We start from the raw sequence: 17845 nt of genomic DNA, 5'->3' as shown, positions 1-17845 counted from the left end.
AAATTTTAAATGTAACACCTGAGATTTTTTTTGTCTGCTCCTGATTCCCAACGATTTGAATAAAGAAAAACACATAAACACCAGAAATGGGATTTTCATTGGGGTGGGTCTTAAATGGGTTTGTCCCTACACAAAATCTAATTAGCTCTTTTTTTGGGACAAGTATAATGTATTAATCTAAAATAATGTTCTTTTGGGGATTAGAAATCTCTGAGCCTCATCTGCAGCAGATTTTTTTTGTAGCAGCCTGTGCACACTGAATGTTTGAGGCAAAACTGTAAAGGAACTGTTAGGAAATATTTTCCTTTCTGCTTGGTATGGAGGTGTTTTCTGTCCTTATTTAACACCTAACCCAATGGCAAGAGAGAAGGGGTGTAGGGAGATGATGAGTGGGTGCACTGGATGCAGAGAGTTGAGAAAGAAATGTTGTATAAACTTTGGCAAGGCTCTCTGTTTCACAGACAAAGCTGAGGTACAACAGCGTGGGTGTTTTTTACTGGACTACTGTGGGCAACCAGTACTGTGGCGCTGGTGATGAAATCAACAAGACTGCAAATGTATTGAACCTGCATAGGTTTAAAATGTTACACAAAACTAGATGAAGTAAACCCAAAATGTCGTGTACAATAGGGTTGAAAATGTGTGCATCCTCTCAAATTTGTTAGATGTGTTTTGCTGAACCAAAAAAAGGAAAATACAAAAAGCAAAACATGCAATGAAAAAAATAGTCCACTACTATAGTTTGTAAAGTTATAAGAGTGCTTCAAAACACTCTCAGCTCACCTACACCTAAACATCTCCACCCAAAACAGGCTGAGCCAACGGTAATTTTTAGTGAAGCACTCCCATAGTGGTAGTTTTACAGGGGGGGGAATGGTAAATATGAAGTCCACTAAGGTGATGAAAGCACTATTGTGTGTATGTGTGCGCACAAATAGATGAGTGGGAGGCAAACGCTTAGGATAAAAGGCTCTGTGCGGCTGCAGTCCATTTACTAATCCATATCCAAAAATCCTCCAATATAGAAAAAAACCTGAGATCAAAATGTACCATCACGAGTCATTTATTGAGAGCTCGTATTATGCTTTTAGCGGACAATCCTCGTAAATCATTTGCATGTGAAGTTTCATCACACTCAACTTACAGTTCTAATACAGTCTAATTGAATTACATTTAATTGAAGTTTTTAGGTGGAGCCCCTTTTTCTTTTTACACGTATATTTGAGCAAATCAGGTTCTGGAATGATTTTTGATACAAAGCATCAGAATTTCTGTACTTTCACAAAGCCATGATCAGCAGATAAAGTCCATTTTGTCCAATGTTTTGTCCAATGTGAATACACAACAATCTAATCACTCACAGTGAAATTGGCACAAATGAAAGCTCTAGTAAAAATAAACAACAGATAAAAAACAAACCTCCCTACAGTTGAAAATGCAGAAGAGTTTGTTTTGGTATAAAGTTGTACTTTTGAAACATGTACCGGTAGGTAAACTAATGTACTTGCATTGATTTTGTGCTCACCTCCTTCTTCCAACCTACTAGACTTTTGTGCCATAGCTGATGTATCGGTATTTATGTGCCTTTATCTCTTTTATTTTCCCCAACTGCTTATAGTAAATGCTCGCCTTTGCAGAGTTAGGATCTAAGTTGGCGCTCTATAAATAAACTGAATGAAGGGAAATTGCTCTCTTTTGAAGCAGCCTCTAGTGGTCATTTAAGAAACAATCTTTGGTTCTCTTCAAGTTGGTTAAGGTTTTGGAACAGACTGTGGGGGTTGGGTAAAACAAGCCTTTTTAAATACTTTATAGGGGCTAATTGAATTTTTAATTAAGTTCTGATCTGTAAATCATGAAAAGGTACCACAAAGTCAAACTGGGGCCGAGTGGGTATGGAAATGTGTTCACAGGTTACGTTTCATGCTATCATAATCCTGAGAGAGTCATTTCAAAGCCACTTTGCTTCATGAAAGACACCTCAGTTGTGTCAAGCCGGTAGTCCCATTAAGAAAACATTGGCTGTGGGGTGTTGCATTTAAAAGAAGATTAAAAACAAATCAATTATTAAATACAAATCAATTATTAAAAATAAATTCGGGGAGAAAAAAAAGATGTTGCATTAATGACAGAAAAGCCTCACACTTTGCATTAACATCCAGGACGTAGGATTCATCTGTGTAACACAATTTTAAAATTATTCAATGTTAAGGCATGTTTTTAAGTGCAGCTATTTGAGAGGAAATCACTAAATCAATTTTTGAAAGTCTAAGTCAATACGACCCCCCCCCCCCCACTCTTCTTTTCTGTCCGGTCCCACAAAAAACGGTTACGATTAATATGAATAAAGTTTGGTCTAAATTACAAAGGGGGTTTATTCAAATATAGGCCTTGTGTCAGAAGATTCATAACTTCATGTTGTAACTGTAAAATATGTCCAACACAAGAGGCCTTCACCTCTCATCTGTTTGCTCAGCTGTTGGACATGGCAAGTAAAAAAAAAAAAAAAATAAAAAGCTCACTCCTAATAGGTGAGAGTGGTTGTCATAGAAATGATGACTCAGACCGATTCTGTCCAATCTCTGTTTTCTGACTGTCTGGCTCCAACATGGCGGCGAACGCATCATGAAAAAATGGTGAGAGAATTGACTTCATTTCGCTGGAGCTGGAAATCATTTTCTATGGGTGACTTCACACTGAGTCCAGTCAATGCTCACATCTGAGTTAATGAGTATTTTATTGTCACAAAACACAATTAAAAAATGTAACTTTAAAAACTAGTAGACACAATAATAGGCCATGAGCGTTTCTGCACCAGCACAATTTAGACAAGAATAACTTCAAAAACAGGTTGTTGGACATAAAACAATGGAAAAAAAAGAGATGTGTTCATAAGTGCTAAAGCTCAAGTATTACTTGTAGAGGTTAAGTCTTAGCCAAACTTAAATGTAAGTTAGTTTCAAGTCTAAGGCCCAATCCCTTTCTTTTACTAACAGTACATTGTAGATGTGTGGTAAACTTTGTTCCATCCCATAATATAATGCTCCTTTTAGGGAGCAGAAGTTAAACAAAAAGCTCTTTGTACCTTGTAGGACCACAGGTCCTGCTCCTCACAGTCGGAGTCGCTGTGGTACGGGTCGTCAGTTGTGGTCCATTTCAGAGAACTCTCCTTCTTCCAGAAGTCGCACTTAGGAGCAGCTGCAGGATTCTAGAAATCATCACTTCTTTTATTTTCTTTCTTTTTTTGCTAGAGCACATGATGTGGTGCATTACTGTAGCTGCTTTGGTGGTATTTCTCTGAAGATGCGCCTTTATTACTTTGTGTGCTGAAAATCACATGGGGATTAAGAACTTTTCCAAAATCACAGACGGCAGCACAAATCCCAAAACACCATCGATTTCAATCTTTTGAAAAACCCCTGATTGAATTCAGAATCAATCCGTTATCTCAGACACAACTGACACTGATTCAACTTCAAACACGTTATGGCAAAAAAATATCAACAGCAGCGCAGAAAATACAGAGTAGGGGGTACATTAAATATGCATTTGTATAGAAAACCTCTCTGAATAATGAAAGCATCTTTTGACTTTATACACTAAGTGAAGGCCGCTTTAAATAATTTAAAATAAAAGCACAGGTTTGGAATATTTTGAAGTCTTACTTCTTCTGTGATCAGGACACCACAGCGCACCAGACTGTCGATGGCATCCAGAGCGAAACTCTGAGACGACTGGCAGGGCTGCACAGAGACGAAAAACAAGCTCAGGTACGATGCAATTAAAGGCTAAAAGGGTTTCAGTCCATCACCTATCATTGAAGTACAGATGGATACATCTGGCAGAGAACATGAGCTGTGCAGTGGAGATGCCGCACAGATCATAGAGCCAGCCGGCAGAGGGAGATATTTTTTGGTGAGAAATGGGTTTAGAAACAAAGCTTTAAGCAAAGAAGACAAGAAAAAGTAGCTGCTGAAATGAAAGGTGGGTAAACAGAAAGGAAAGGTATTACTGGCTCAGGTTCTGAGCCCTTGAAGTCAGTGTGATGAAGCACACACATACACACACGAATACGATCCAAAGCCTCTCTGCCTGAGATACAGGCAGCAGAGCAGGATGAATGGCTGTTCAGCTCCATTAAACATCCATTGAAAGAGACACACTGGGTGTGTGTTTGTGTGATATGAATACAAACTCACTGGCATGGAGCCCGGAGGCAGGAGATGGCAAAGCTGCAAGGCTCTCTCCGTCAGCTCGGTCTGGCAGAGCACCACATCAAACTCCATGTCATCTTTGACCTCTTCTCCCTCCACGCCTTCAGTCCTCACCCTGCTGCTGACGCCACTGAAAACCACCTCGCGCAGCATGGCCGACACCGCACACGCTGAGAACAAACACACCCGCTTGTTTGCTCTTGTTCTTCAGGCGCATTTGGGAAAAAGAGCACCTGATAAAGTCTTAGGCTGAAAGCAAATCCTCGTCTGACAGAGTAACACGTTTAGACAGCCCTCCAGGCTAACCTCTTCCATCAGCTCAACTGTAATGGGAAACCTCTCATCCTTATTGCAGCATTTCTCCGATTTTGTCGGCTTCACGGACAAATGATAAACAAGAAACTTATTTTATTTTAAAAGAAAGATGTCACAATGAAAGAGTGCTACAAGAGGAAAACAAAGCCTACAGACCTGGGTTCTTGACAAAAGCTCAGCTGGGAAAGTTGGGTATTTTTGTTAACTGTCACACTTTAAACTCCTATCAGAAATGTTGAGCCAAAGTGTCACAGGCATTTTTGAGGGGTATTACTTTTTAAAAATCAAATCAAATGTCCAAGTGAAGAAAAAAAAATGCTGACCAAGTGGACAGGATGGCTGATGAGCTGCTCGCCTACTTTTCTTTCCACCAGGTTGAATTGGTTCCAATTTTCTGTTGCAAATTAAACTGTGAGTAAATCAAACTAAGCATTAGTAGGGTTTTATAAGTGGACTGCAAGGCAGAGTAGTGGTTGGTGCTTTCGCCTCAAAGTGTTGAAATTCTGGTTAGCATGTTCTCCTTGTGCATGGGTGGGTTTTCTCTGGGCACTCCGGCTTCCTCCCTGAAGTTGAAACGCATGCTTTTTAGGTTGATTGGTGTCTTTAAATTGCCCCTAGGTGTGCCTGTAAGAGTGTGTGAGTGAGTGTGTGGCCCTGCAACAGACTGGTTGACCTGTTCAGGGTGTACCCCACCACCACCCAACACTAGCTAGGTAGGCTCCAGCAGCGATGTGATCCCAAAAGGGAATCAGAGGGTTCTGAAGATGGATGGATGCTCACAGCTTATTACCTGGATAAGGTGTTTCCAGACAATCAGAACATGTCAGAGCACGGTTTGTTGGAAAACAAGCAAGAATGGAGCTGTCCGTCTTTACTTTATACTATATAGATGTAGCCCACAAGTAAACCTATGTGGTTTTCTAGGACATAGAAATTCCCTTCTGAGTTGTGGGCGGGACTGCTGTTGTGGAAGTAAGCCTCTGCTGATATCCCATCATCCCTTTGTTTACACTCTCTCCCGCTAGCTTACAGCCCCTTACAACCCAAAGATAAAATTAGCTGTGCAACAAAATTGGTGAGCAATATATGAGCTATCCAGCCGTTAGAGGTAAGATCGGGCCTAAAAAATCCAGCCCGACCCGACACAGGCCCGCGGGCATTAAAGCCGAACCCGGCCAGAACCTGACCAATTAACTTGATTTGCAGGCCCGAGCCCGAAGCAAACCCAAACCCGAAAGGTTAAAATAATCTACATATTTTTATGATCATGATAAATGCATTTGCACAATGAAATAACGCTGGAACACAGAATAAGAGGCCAGACAAAGAGAGTGAAAGAGAGATCTTGATGCGCACTCGCTTAACTACGCAGAGAAATACTGCAGCCGCGGCGGTGCTTGTTTGCCTTTTTAGTTTCTCTGTTCCCCTTAAGTTTATCCTTGACTTCTTGCTGCTCCATATCGGGGATACCTAAACAAAATAGATGCGGACTTGCGGAGGGAAGATTACATTCACGACTCATGCGCAGAGCTGCGGGTGGCCGACGCCCCCCTCTTTCTGCCAGTTGCTGGACCACAGTGTGTGTCAATCAACAGTGGGCTGGTGACTGGTGGGATAGAGGGGGCGGGGTCTACCTGTGTGTGTGTGTGAGTGTGTGTCCGTTCGGTGAATGTTCTCACTCTAAGAAGAAGCTGGCTGTGCCTTTCGGTTCGTGCGGTAACCGTTCTGACATAAAGGGTTAATAAAGAGCTGTTTGACAACCGCCGCCTAAGGAGCTTCTTTGCCGCCATTACAATATATTTATTAAAAAAGTCAGCGAGAGAGAAGCCCGACCCGACCCGATCTGAACGTGATGATTGTCATTTAGTGCCCGGTCGGGTTCTGACTCGGGCTTAAGATCTTACCTCTACCAGCCGTCCACTTTTTTGTTCCAGGTGCCAACTCATGCGAGGATAACAAAGACTTAAATACGTCTACTGGTCTACAAGAGGATGCATCAGAAAGGGGCGGAGCAAAGAGCTTGTAGCCCGCTTAGCGTATTTTCTAGCGACAAATACACTCTTTTTCCAAATGGCATTGTTTTGTCTGCTCTTGATTCACAATAATTTGAATAAAGAAATACTCAAAAATGCAATTTTGAGCTTAGTTTTCTTAATATATGTCCTCCGTTTTCAAAAAAAATGTTTAAAACAGTTTTCATTGGAGTGGGTATTTAAGGTGACCTACATCGTCTTTGTGCACCTGACTCAATAATTTGAGTCTTTCAAAAATGTTGGTGAAGCACAGAACCTTGTAAAACAACAGCACGCATTTAGCATCAGGCCACACGAAAACGGTTTAATTGGCGTTTACTACACGGTTCTTTAAACATTACGATGAGAGAATTAAGTGAATTTATTGTTACAAGTTGAGGTTGGCACCGGAGCGTAAATACATTACACCAGGGCTTTCAGCAGAACAAAGCCCTCTGCCCACGTTCCTATAAAACAGAGAAGGGGAATCATTCAACCCTAATGACTCGAGGAAGGAAAGCCTCTTCTCTGCTGCGAACCACCAGTAGGTAAGGCTTCTGTCTGCCTGTGTTTCACTATGATAATGTAACTGATAGATAGCTTTGGGCTAAAAGATGAGTAAATACAGAGCTCTGGTAAGGTTAGGACACTGCCATTAGATACTTAGCATATATTAATGATAAATATTGCGGATTCTGCTGGAGAGACGTGTATTAAATAAAACATCCCTATGCATTATTGAAACTCCAGCTAATGAAACCTGTACTTTGGAGAAAAAAGAAAAAAAACAGCAAAAGCAAAAGAACAAACATCAGTGAAGATATCTGAACTCTCTATACAACTCTCAGTGGTGGCTCTGATTTACTATATAATGCAGTAGGGCAACGGTATGTGTAAAACAAAAAAACAACAAAAAAGCTGTATTCTATTATACAACACAAAAAGTACTTACAAAAAGCAACACTCCTGAATTTTTAAACATCTTGCTTTTAATGGTTTACGCCATGCAATGAATGAATTCTTTGCTAAAAGAAAACTGCTTAAGCAGGTCATGCATTATGCTACTGACAACATTACCCAAAGGCAACTGCTGACCATGAACTTCCCTGTTTGAGCACACGTTCAGGCACAGACGGCAAACGTGGAGGAGAAGCTGAACTCCACGAGACACTCCATCGCCCTTTTCCCCACAGGATCACTTAGAGATCCCAGCATAGTTCTGTGGATTGACATATCCGGAGCGCTCTACTTCCCACAGGCTGGGTTAATTATTATTATCTTTATTAGACACATCTTCCTTCCAAATAACACTTTTTTTTGTTGCTAGCAGGGAACCCACTATGTCTGTTTATTGCTGACCAGGGTGCTGAACCCAACATTATCTGTTGCTGCTGATGCAGTCCAGCAGTTTATGTTATCATGTGTGGCTTGTTTATTATAATCTTTGAAAACATAAACAGAATATAATTAGGAGGTTGACTGGATGGAAAAGCCTTTAAACCAGAAAATGAATTTTAACTTTCAGATTGATCTCTTTTTTATTTCACAGTTTGTTTTTTTGTTGGAAAAACTGGAAAACTATCAGAACAAAACTATTTTATCAAATAAAAAAAGTTTTAAGCTCAATTGTAAGTTACTAAATACAACCATAGCTAAAACATGCACTTATCTAAAAAGCAGTTGAAATGCATAAGACATTATTTTTAAAAATATAATCTGTCAATTTTTTTGGACATATTACAAGAATGTCTCGTCTGTAATTTGATACCTTTTAAAGATTTTTCCATTTTTCCTTGGCTTCTTTATGCACAATAATATAGCGTTTTACCTGGGGTGCCAGAACTTTCGATCCCCCACTCTATAATATTAATTTTTCAAAGTTATGAAAAGGCTGCCTCTTAAAGTTTTTACCCACACCAGAACATTAAGAAGAGCAGCAGCCAAGACCTCCCCCAGATATGAGGAGCCTGAAGAACGCAGAGAGGTTACCTATTCTAAAACATTGATGGAAAGTTCTCTCAACCACACATTAATTTACTGTAACTCACCTCCGACACATTCTAGTGTAAAGGCATGCGTCACTGTTTGGGCCAGGTGGGAGAGATGAAGTGCAGCAGCAGCAGATGGATGGGACATGATCAGAGGGTCTTCTCTAAAGGAGACAAAGCTTCCCCTGATTACCAAGAGCATTCTGCATTCATTTTTATACTTGGTGCAGGACTGCTGGGCTTCTTTTTGAGGGAAAAACTAACCTGGATGGTACAGCAGCGATGATAATGTGGGGAGATAGCAGAGAGAGAGAATAGTGGACGACTTCCACCAAACTTCCCCCAAAGCCGACGTCTCTGTTTCTGAACAAGAGTTCCTCAGTGAGCCAAGCCACGTCGAGACATAGGGTGGAAGCGCTCACGCCCTGTGGAAAACAGAGGCAAAAAAACAAAAGTTTAATACCAAAATTAGCAGCACGATCATTTACCATCTGGTGACATTAACTTGAACCAGTGTGCATGACTCAGAAAAACATTGTCGTGCTCCACTAAACCAGCTTAAAAACACATTTTGTTTATGAGCCTCTTGGAGAATTAAAGGTTATTTAGAGGGCCGGAGGCAAGTTAGATCGCAGCAAAAACAAGGTGGAAATTTCTGAAGAAAACACATCAAGACAGGGATGACGCGTTTACCTTGCGGTATCTGTGAAGCAAAAGACTGGCCACTATACTGGTGGACATCACAGCCTTGCAGGAAGCTGCAGCTAGAAAGATTCACAAACAAACCATGAGTCAATTTTAATTCTACGTTATTCTAATTAATGATATGCAAGGAGGAACAATTACACAATGCTGGACTTACAGAACATGAGGTGAAGGATGATGGCGACACACACGTCTTTTTCAGAAGGACTTAGTTCAGGTGTGCATTCAAATGAAGGCAGAAGCCACAGCATCTGCCTCTTCCCATACATGTCATCAACCCTTAGACACGCAATAGAAACGTTAGGTCGATTTCAAAATACCCACCACATCTCACAGGTGGTCTGCAGATTTATAAATGACAAATGGAAGACTTGGAATCTTTTTATAGCCAATTTGAATCAAATTTAAGACTTAGCATGAGATGACATAGAATAGAAGGTTGATTTAAAGGGACGTTGGGTTGGGGTCAACTTAAATATTGAAGGATTTTCTTGGATTGTTTGCAATTTATATGGATATAACAGACTGGCAAACAGATTATTGTTGGATGAAATTGTAAAAGTTGCAATAGAGTTTAAAATTAAATATCCAAGTGTCAATGTACTGGTTGGGGGAGACTTTAAGTGTGCCTCTGATGAACATAATTTCAAACAGTTAAATGTTCAGGTATTGTGTGGAGTTACATTTCTACCAACTGCATAAATACATATTAAGGCAACTTCTGTTAGATCTATTTTTTATTCAGCCTCCCTGTCCTGAAACACCCACTCTGATAATCTTTTGAGCCTTCGTAAAGCGGCAGGAGTACGTTAGAAATTTTCGTCAGAGTTGTGGGTGGAACTGTTGGTGCAGAGTAAGCCCGCCCCCCTTCCCCTCCCCGTATCTGAGGGCTCAGAACTTGTGGCTCACCCAGTGTATTTGACATCACCAATAAACTCTTTTTCAAAATACATTTACTTATTTCAGTGGGTCTTGAAAGACCTTTTGGAATTTTTAACAATTAATTCAAGATAACTTCTATTTTAATCAAAATTGACACTAATTAACTGTTTTTCTGTATCATAGGATGGACTTTAGAACGTTGGAAGTTCTTACTTTGTAAACTTTTACAGAGTCGGTAAAAACAGTAAAAAAGACAGACAATAAAGCATAATTTTGTCTGAAAAGAATCATTCTTGTTGGTTTATGAATCTTTTGAATTCACAAATACTTGTGCTCATTTAATGACACTGCATTGGTGTCTTCTTTACGCCATTAGTTAATATTAGACATTGCTCTTTAACTATAAATCTTTTCAACAATAATCCGTCTCAGACACAGACTTTCTGAAATGTTTTCACAGGCAGAATTTTGCTCTCTGCTCGCTGAGCACATCTTTTGCAGTCATACAACAAAAACTACACAATCCAAAAAGAAAAAAGAAAAGCTGTGAGTCCACCCAAGCTGGAGGACAGACGATGTGGTCAGGGACTAAAAGTTACAGAGCAGCACTCCGTTTTGCTCCAGGATGGACAGTATCCACTGACAGAACAAAATTGTTAAGACCTGTTCCATAATGTCTTTTATTATTACACATTTTTTAAAGGACTTGCTGGGCTCTGATGGGTGGCTTTGAGTTTAGTTAATATTTTAAAACTATAAAACTTGTGGGGGAAAAAAAGCCTAAAACCTTTCTGATAACCTTGCATTTTAAAACAAGTCTGTTTTTTTCTAGCTTCTAGCTTAGAGTGAAAAGTTTTTGCATTCTTAAAATGGTTTGAACATCCAGGACAGATATATTCAGAAATGTAAAAGCATAAACTGTCAAAACTCTTCTAAAATAAACTGTCATTTAAGTCCCACTCCAATCATATTTTGACCTGATGAAAGTGTTTTCCAGTGATCTTTTAATTATGTTTAATTATTATTAATTATGTTGTTTTTAGCCAAAATCCAAAAACTTGTGTCGTTTTCTAGGACAGTTTCTGCAGAAAGTTTCATCAGAAATTCACCTCTGAGTTGTGGTGGGACTGCTGGCACAGAAGCAAGCCTTTCCCGAAATTCCATCATCCCTTTGTTAATGTTATCTCCTGCTAGCTTAGAGTCCCTCACAACCCCAAGATAACATTAGCATGGCAACAAAAATGGTGAGCAATATCGGAGCTATCCAGCTGTACAGTTTGAAACCAGATGCCACCTCGGATGATAAAATCAAGACCTTCATGGATCTATTTATCTGCAAGTGGATGTATCAGAATGGAGTGGAGCAGTGAGCTTTTTCAAATGGCATATTTTTCCATCTGCTTGTTCATCGTGTTTGAATAAAAAAAAAAAATACTCAGCACTGTTTTAATCTTAAATTATTTTAGAAAAAATGTCATCTTGAAAAAAAAAAGGCTACAAGGGCATGTTGAAAACAGCAAAAACATTTTTATAGATGGTGGTCTTTTATTCTTTATCACTATTAAAGTATTTCAAAAACTAAACTTATGACGGTTTTACACAACAAAAATGTCAGTGGCAAACTCGAGTGTTTACAGACCGCCTGATCCGTCTGAATGAAAATTCAATCTTTATCACAAAGTCGTCTTTAAACTCAGAGACATTGAATACAAAACAGAGAAACAAGTTTCCTCATTAGATTCCGAGCAAAGATCGAGCAGGATGCTGCTTTCTTTCAGTTATCTTTTCAGCTGACAGACTGCATAAAGTTGATGCTAATTGGACCACAACTAAGAGGAGGGAACTCGTATCAAAGCCTGTGCTGTATTTGTGCCAGATTTGGGGTTTAGCGAAAACTTCTAAAAAGCTGAAGATAAAGGAACTTTATCACATTGCAGATGACACAGAAACTAAATCCAAATCTCTCTGATATCAGTTCCCATTCTGAATGCACATTTTTATGCATGCTGGTATGCGCGGAAGGGGTTTGATTACCTGCTGTTCAGGATGACAGGCAGCAACAGGTTCTGCAGAGGGAGCCATTTATCTACCCTGCACCTTCCTGGCTCACACATCTCCTGCAAACAAAAACAACATTCACAGAGCAGGAAAACAAAAAAATCAACACCCTTTAAGATTGATTTCAAGGTCAAGAGATCAAAATAAAAGAGAAACTTAGGACAGTCTTTTTTTTTTTTTAGGGAAACTCGCATCTCTTGTTTCTTTTTGACAGTCTTAAATGACTAAATACACTTAAGAAGCTATAAAGACAACCAAAACGTCATGTTGCTGTAAATAAAAACTTGTGTAAACTTTAGTTTAGAAGAGTGGAACGCTTCCGATAAGTAACAATGAGGCAAAAAGTAATGCGTTCATTCTATAAGTTGTTCCACTTAAAAAAGATGGGAAAGGTATGTCAAGTTCATCACAGATACAGTTCAACTGTGAGACAGAATTATAAAAATAGAATCTAGGTTGGGTTTTTAAAGAGTTTATTTGTTTTGTGGTAAAGAAAATAAATGTTTGTCAATAACAAAAGTTCATCACAGTACTTTATAATTGTAATCCTTGCAGATGAGTCCAAACATTTCTTGTAGGTCTTCAGCAGGTTTGCACTGTAATTGCAATTATGGTCCATTTTTCCATGCATGTTTTGGGCCTGTTGCAGGAAAATATGGACTTTCAACTCCTTCCACAGATTCTCTATTGCACAGAGGACTGGAGACTACTCCAGAACCTTGAAAGGATTTTTAGGCACTCTTTGGTTGCCCGGGCGATGTTTTGGGGATTATTGTTCTGCTGTAAGATCCAGGCATGTTTCATCCTCAATGTTCTCACTGAGAACTATTTTTTCCCAAAATCTTCCCATTCATGCATTCATCCATAATTTCCTTAATACAGATCAGTCGTCCTGGTCCCTTTGCAGAAAAGCGGCCCCAAAGCATGATCTTTTTTCACAGTGGGTGTGGTGTTCTTGGGATGCAACTCGGCATTCTTTTCTCTCCAAACACAGCGAGTGGCATTTATACCAAAGAATTCCACTTTAGTCTCATTCTCCCAATCCTTTTTTGGATCAACCTGATAGTATCAGAACAATGTTTGATGGACCTGGACATGTGCTGACAAAAGCAGGGGGACCAACAGTAATCTTTGTTTCTATGGTCCCAGCTCCCTTCAGGTCTTTGATAGATACCCCTGTATAGTCCTGGACTTCTTCACTGTTCTAAAGATCATTTGTTCCCCACCAAGTGAGAACTTTCATAAAGCTCCAGATGGAAGGTGATTGTCAGTGGTCTTGTACTTCTTCCATTTTTCTAATATTTGCTCCAACTGTTGATCTCTTCTCAGCAAGCTGCTTTTGCCTTTTGTAGATTGGTTCATTCCAGTCTTGTTTAGGTCTACAGTCTCGTCCCCGGTGTCCTTTGACAGCTCTTTGGTCTTGGTCATGAGGAAGAGGTTGCAGTCTGGCTGTTTAAGGGTGTGGAGGGGTGTCTTTTTATACAGATAACCAGTTCATACAGGTGCCATTACAAATAGAAAAGCTTCTTGAAGGAGTACCTGGTTTGTGAGAAACTGAATTATTGCTTGTTAATAGAAATTAAATGCATATTTTCACCATTTCTTACATTTTGTCTTCAACAGCTAAAGTGTACCTATTAGGAACATTACAGACCTATTATATTTTAAGTGGGATAATTAGCGAAATCTGACTGAAATATTTTTTTCCCCACTCGATAACATCTAAGCAATTAAAGATAATAGAGTTTTTGTACCACTTCAAACTATTTGACTTGGGGAAAAATTTCAGCAATATCACAACTTTAACTGTCACCTTTTAAAGGGGTAATAAGACGTAAAGGTCTGCGCAATCATATGATAATGGTATCTGCAGTTTAAAGAAAAGGAACATTCATGTCAAAGCAGGTATTTAAAAACTTCTTGCACAGTAAGGATTAATCTCTTGGCTCAGAACAGAATTGAAAAACAATCTTGAAAAAGACCAAAAGAGAAAGCAATCAGAGTGAAAATACAAACTGATTTCTACACTTCATTCTTTTCCGTCAAAAGGTTTCATGAAAAGAAACCGCTTAAGGACATTTTGGTTGGGTTGATTTTTCAGCAGTGCACCTTCAGAGAGAAAGGTTGACCCAGATGAATCCTCACACTTCCTTCAGGTTTCTTCCAGAAAAGGTCCCAGAGCCACTGAAGAGCAGATCTTAGGCAGACCTGTGTGGATCCCTGAAATATTAAGACATACAAGGCACACACTTCAGTAAATCACAAGTATGTTTTTGTCATAAGGATGAACATTCCTACAGCTTGAAGACATAAGGGGTAATGAGCAGCAGCAGTTTGTGTGAGAGCGAATGATCTGATGAAATGTGCTTCATGTCTAAATGTCAGAACTAAATGATGGGGCGAGGACCTTATTACCGCAGTTAACAGAAAGCAACACCCTCTTTAGTGAATTCTCATAGTGCAGATAAAAGAGGGCAGGATTAATGGAGGCCAACAGAAATCACAGATGCTTTGGGAAAATTAATTGTAGCTAATCAACTAATGCTGGGCAGCGAGGAATTAAAGAGCAAAGCTGAAAGAGCCTCTAAAAGCCAGATAAGCAGCAGGAACGACAATATCCATCAACAATGTGAGCCTCTTGTGAGACAACTCAATCTGTGCAATAAGTCCAAAAACAGCCCCATGGCTGATTCAGACACAGAAGGCAAACATCCTAAAAATCTATTTCAAATTTACAACGGACTTTTCTGACAAATTTATGTTTCGAAAATTTTGTTTTCATTTGAGTTATCAAAAACATAAAAAATGTGACACCGATTACAGTACAGCCTTAGTCACAATGGCCCTTATGGGTGGCTATGGGCTGCCTGAGGGGGAAAATGGACAAACCTATAAGGTGGCGGCCTGCAAGAAATATTAAGGTCATAGACCCTTTCGCTCGCAGCAGAGCGACAGGTTGTAGTCAACACTAAAACAACACATAAGAGTAAAGAGATGCAGGCGTGAAAAACAGATTTTTCATTTTTACTAGCTAACTATCTTTACTATTACTAGCAGAAAATACAGTTCACTGCATGATGTAAAATGCACCGATGAGTAGTTTAGAAATTCAATGATATAAGCCATAAATGAATCTTGCAGAAAATTGAAAAAGTGTAAAGACATTCATCAATGACTCATGAATCAGTGAACTGTCAAAATAAAAAAAATGTAAATGAAGAATCATTTGTTAAACATGTTTTTAGTGCTTTATTTAAACTTCATAGCTTAATTTCAAAAAGGTCAAATATAAAACTTCCCCCAATTTATTACCAACAATTTTATAGAAATGTATGCAATATTTGGGCAAATCTACCAAACTAAACTACGTTTTTTTTTTGCAGTTCTCTTGTCCTCAGCCGGCTTTTGCTCCACTGAGTTTTTAGAAAAAAATCCCAGTTCCAAGTCAAATCTGTTTCGTCATCCCTTTAGGGGTGTCAGATTGCGTGTTTGCTCTTCTGTGAGAGTTTGCATGTAAGCACCTGCAGGTTGGTGTTGGTCACAGAGTCATAAGAGATGCCCACCGGGACCAGACTGACATCAGGGACAGATCCATCTTTGATGAGACGCCTGATGCGAGCTAGCCACTGGCCCCCGTGGCCAGACACAGCTGACACGCCAACACTTAACGCCTGACCCTCATGGAGCAGCTCACCTATCAGCTGAGGAGGAGGAGGAGAGAAGAGACAAATCCATGTCTTGAGAAATTAGCTTTGTATCATTTTATTAAAACAGATAAGAACGACGTCACATCTGGGAGCAAAGACAGAAATGCAGAGCATAAGGGAGCAGCCAAAAATAAATGAATAAAATGACTAGTTAAAATACAATAAGCAGGAGAAAAAGAAATAACAGACAGCAGAAGACACCATAACATACGCAAAAATACTTCTTTGACTCTTTCCCTTGCAGTAGAAAACTGGAATCTCTTAAAGGCAGATCTACACTAAAAACAATAAAGGTCAGTTAACATTGAAATAAAATCAAGATAAGCACCCTTTCAAATAAAATCGACCTGCTCTGTCTGCACGGTTTAAAAGGAAAAAAAAAAAGAGCATCAATACTAAATACTGGATGTACAGTTTGGGTTGTACTCTAAAGGTACTTCTAATGAGTCGTACGATACAGTATTGATCATTGAAGAGCTGGGATGCTCTGAATCAAAAGTTGATTTAATTTAAGGAATGATGTTGGACGCCGTAAATTATGTTCTAGCTACTCAGATGGATTTTATTGATGAAAGGATGCTAATTACTGAGGACGGTAGGTAAATCTTTGGTGAAGGCTAGTTAATCACTGCTGAAAAAACAAAAGAACGGGTATGGAAGGCGACTGAGATGTAAATGAGAAGATCAGGGGGAAAAGTAGAACAAACAATGGGAACTAGAAAAAAAACAAACAAACAACGCCTTCTAATTAGAGTAAACCTGCTCATGCAGCTCTGCTTCACACTAAGGTTCCTCACGCCCTCGGAAAACTGCAAACTTTAAATCTCTGCAGCAAAAACCTAAGCTCCGGGAAACTTTGAAAGAGAAGCAAGGCGGGGGAAAAAAGGGGAAGCAGCAAAGACGGTTGGTACTGATTGAGGAGTTTGTAACACTTCTCCGTGGAGTGCAATGTAAAAATGACAGTGATTGAATGAGTCCTGAATGCTCATAAACTAAACAGCCAAATGATAAGGAGAGGCATCATTTCCACTGCCTACTTTGCAATTTTATGTAATTACCTGCTCCATCCTGCCCTCTCGCTTCTTCAGGAAAATTTTGGAGCAGGGTTATGTTTATCCAACGTTTTGGGTTGCACAAACGCTGCTAATTATGAGGATTGACACAAATGCCGTGTTTTGGTTGGTGACAGAGTGGCAAGTTGAAATCACACTCTGTTTTTATGCATAATGTGTTAAGAGACCCCATATTGGTGGAAGCAGTTGTGTGGGTTGAACCGCTGCCGTTCCCTTTTGGAAAATGGCAGAGATGACTGCAGACTACAGAGATGTGCACTTACACACTAGAAAAACTGGAAAACACACTTGATTTGGTTCAGTGAGCAGCCAAATTGTGAGGGTTTCTGGCTTGTTTGTTTCACACGGCATTGTGTTGCATCTGTTACCTCCCAAGACAATGCAGAATATTAGAAATATTATGGAAATGTCAATCGGCCTGTGTATCTGTTGCTTCCCTCTTTCTTCTGCAGTAAAAGTAATTTTAAGGTGAAGCCTGCATCTAATGGCTAACCGAGCTCTGTGTATGCTCCCTTCCAGGATCAACAAATACCTAAATATTTCCACAAATTAGCTATTTGGGAGTAAATGAAATATTCAGGCCTGACTTCTGTGGTGAACGGGGGTTTAAACTGATGACTCTCAGCTCCTACTTCAACATAATAACTCCCAAATGAGAAGAAATGTTTGAGTATTTTCAGCTCTTTGAGTCTGTGCATAGATCCCTCGTTTCAGAGGCTCAGATGCTAAGAGTCCAATCAAAGTCAATTGGCAAAAGCATTTCAAGAGAAAAATGTCATTTTGTGACATTCATTCATCTTTAAACTGCTACAAACAAATTAAACATGAAACACAGTAAAGCCTTAACAGTACTATAAGTTGAGGATGAAAAACATGCCTAAGATTTTACAGGGA

At 39.5% G+C, this 17845-nt stretch overlaps 1 protein-coding gene across 3 annotated transcripts in view; it reads right to left on the bottom strand.

The window, feature by feature from the left end:
* Window positions 1-17845, bottom strand: part of gpat2 (glycerol-3-phosphate acyltransferase 2, mitochondrial) — a 40496-nt gene that overhangs the window by 8670 nt on the left and 13981 nt on the right. For 2 of the 3 annotated variants that reach the window (XM_011478920.4, XM_011478919.4), the window contains exons 10-19: window positions 15693-15872; window positions 14281-14391; window positions 12148-12230; window positions 9389-9510; window positions 9220-9290; window positions 8791-8951; window positions 8587-8690; window positions 4197-4381; window positions 3663-3740; window positions 3083-3205 (exon numbers count right to left, since the gene is read on the bottom strand). In XM_011478920.4, the coding sequence (XP_011477222.1) occupies window positions 3083-3205; window positions 3663-3740; window positions 4197-4381; window positions 8587-8690; window positions 8791-8951; window positions 9220-9290; window positions 9389-9510; window positions 12148-12230; window positions 14281-14391; window positions 15693-15872 (1218 nt within the window). Of the gene's footprint in view, window positions 1-3082; window positions 3324-3662; window positions 3741-4196; window positions 4382-8586; window positions 8691-8790; window positions 8952-9219; window positions 9291-9388; window positions 9511-12147; window positions 12231-14280; window positions 14392-15692; window positions 15873-17845 lie in introns of those variants that run through there. The other variant, XM_020705771.3, reaches the window with a different exon arrangement.

The sequence above is a fragment of the Oryzias latipes genome, chromosome 9, assembly GCF_053564925.1.
Source record: "Oryzias latipes strain Hd-rR chromosome 9, Olatipes_Hd-rR_3.1".
NCBI classification, from domain to species: domain Eukaryota; kingdom Metazoa; phylum Chordata; class Actinopteri; order Beloniformes; family Adrianichthyidae; genus Oryzias; species Oryzias latipes.
Note: the sequence above shows the minus strand (reverse complement) of the source record. Positions and strands in the feature narration are given on the sequence as shown.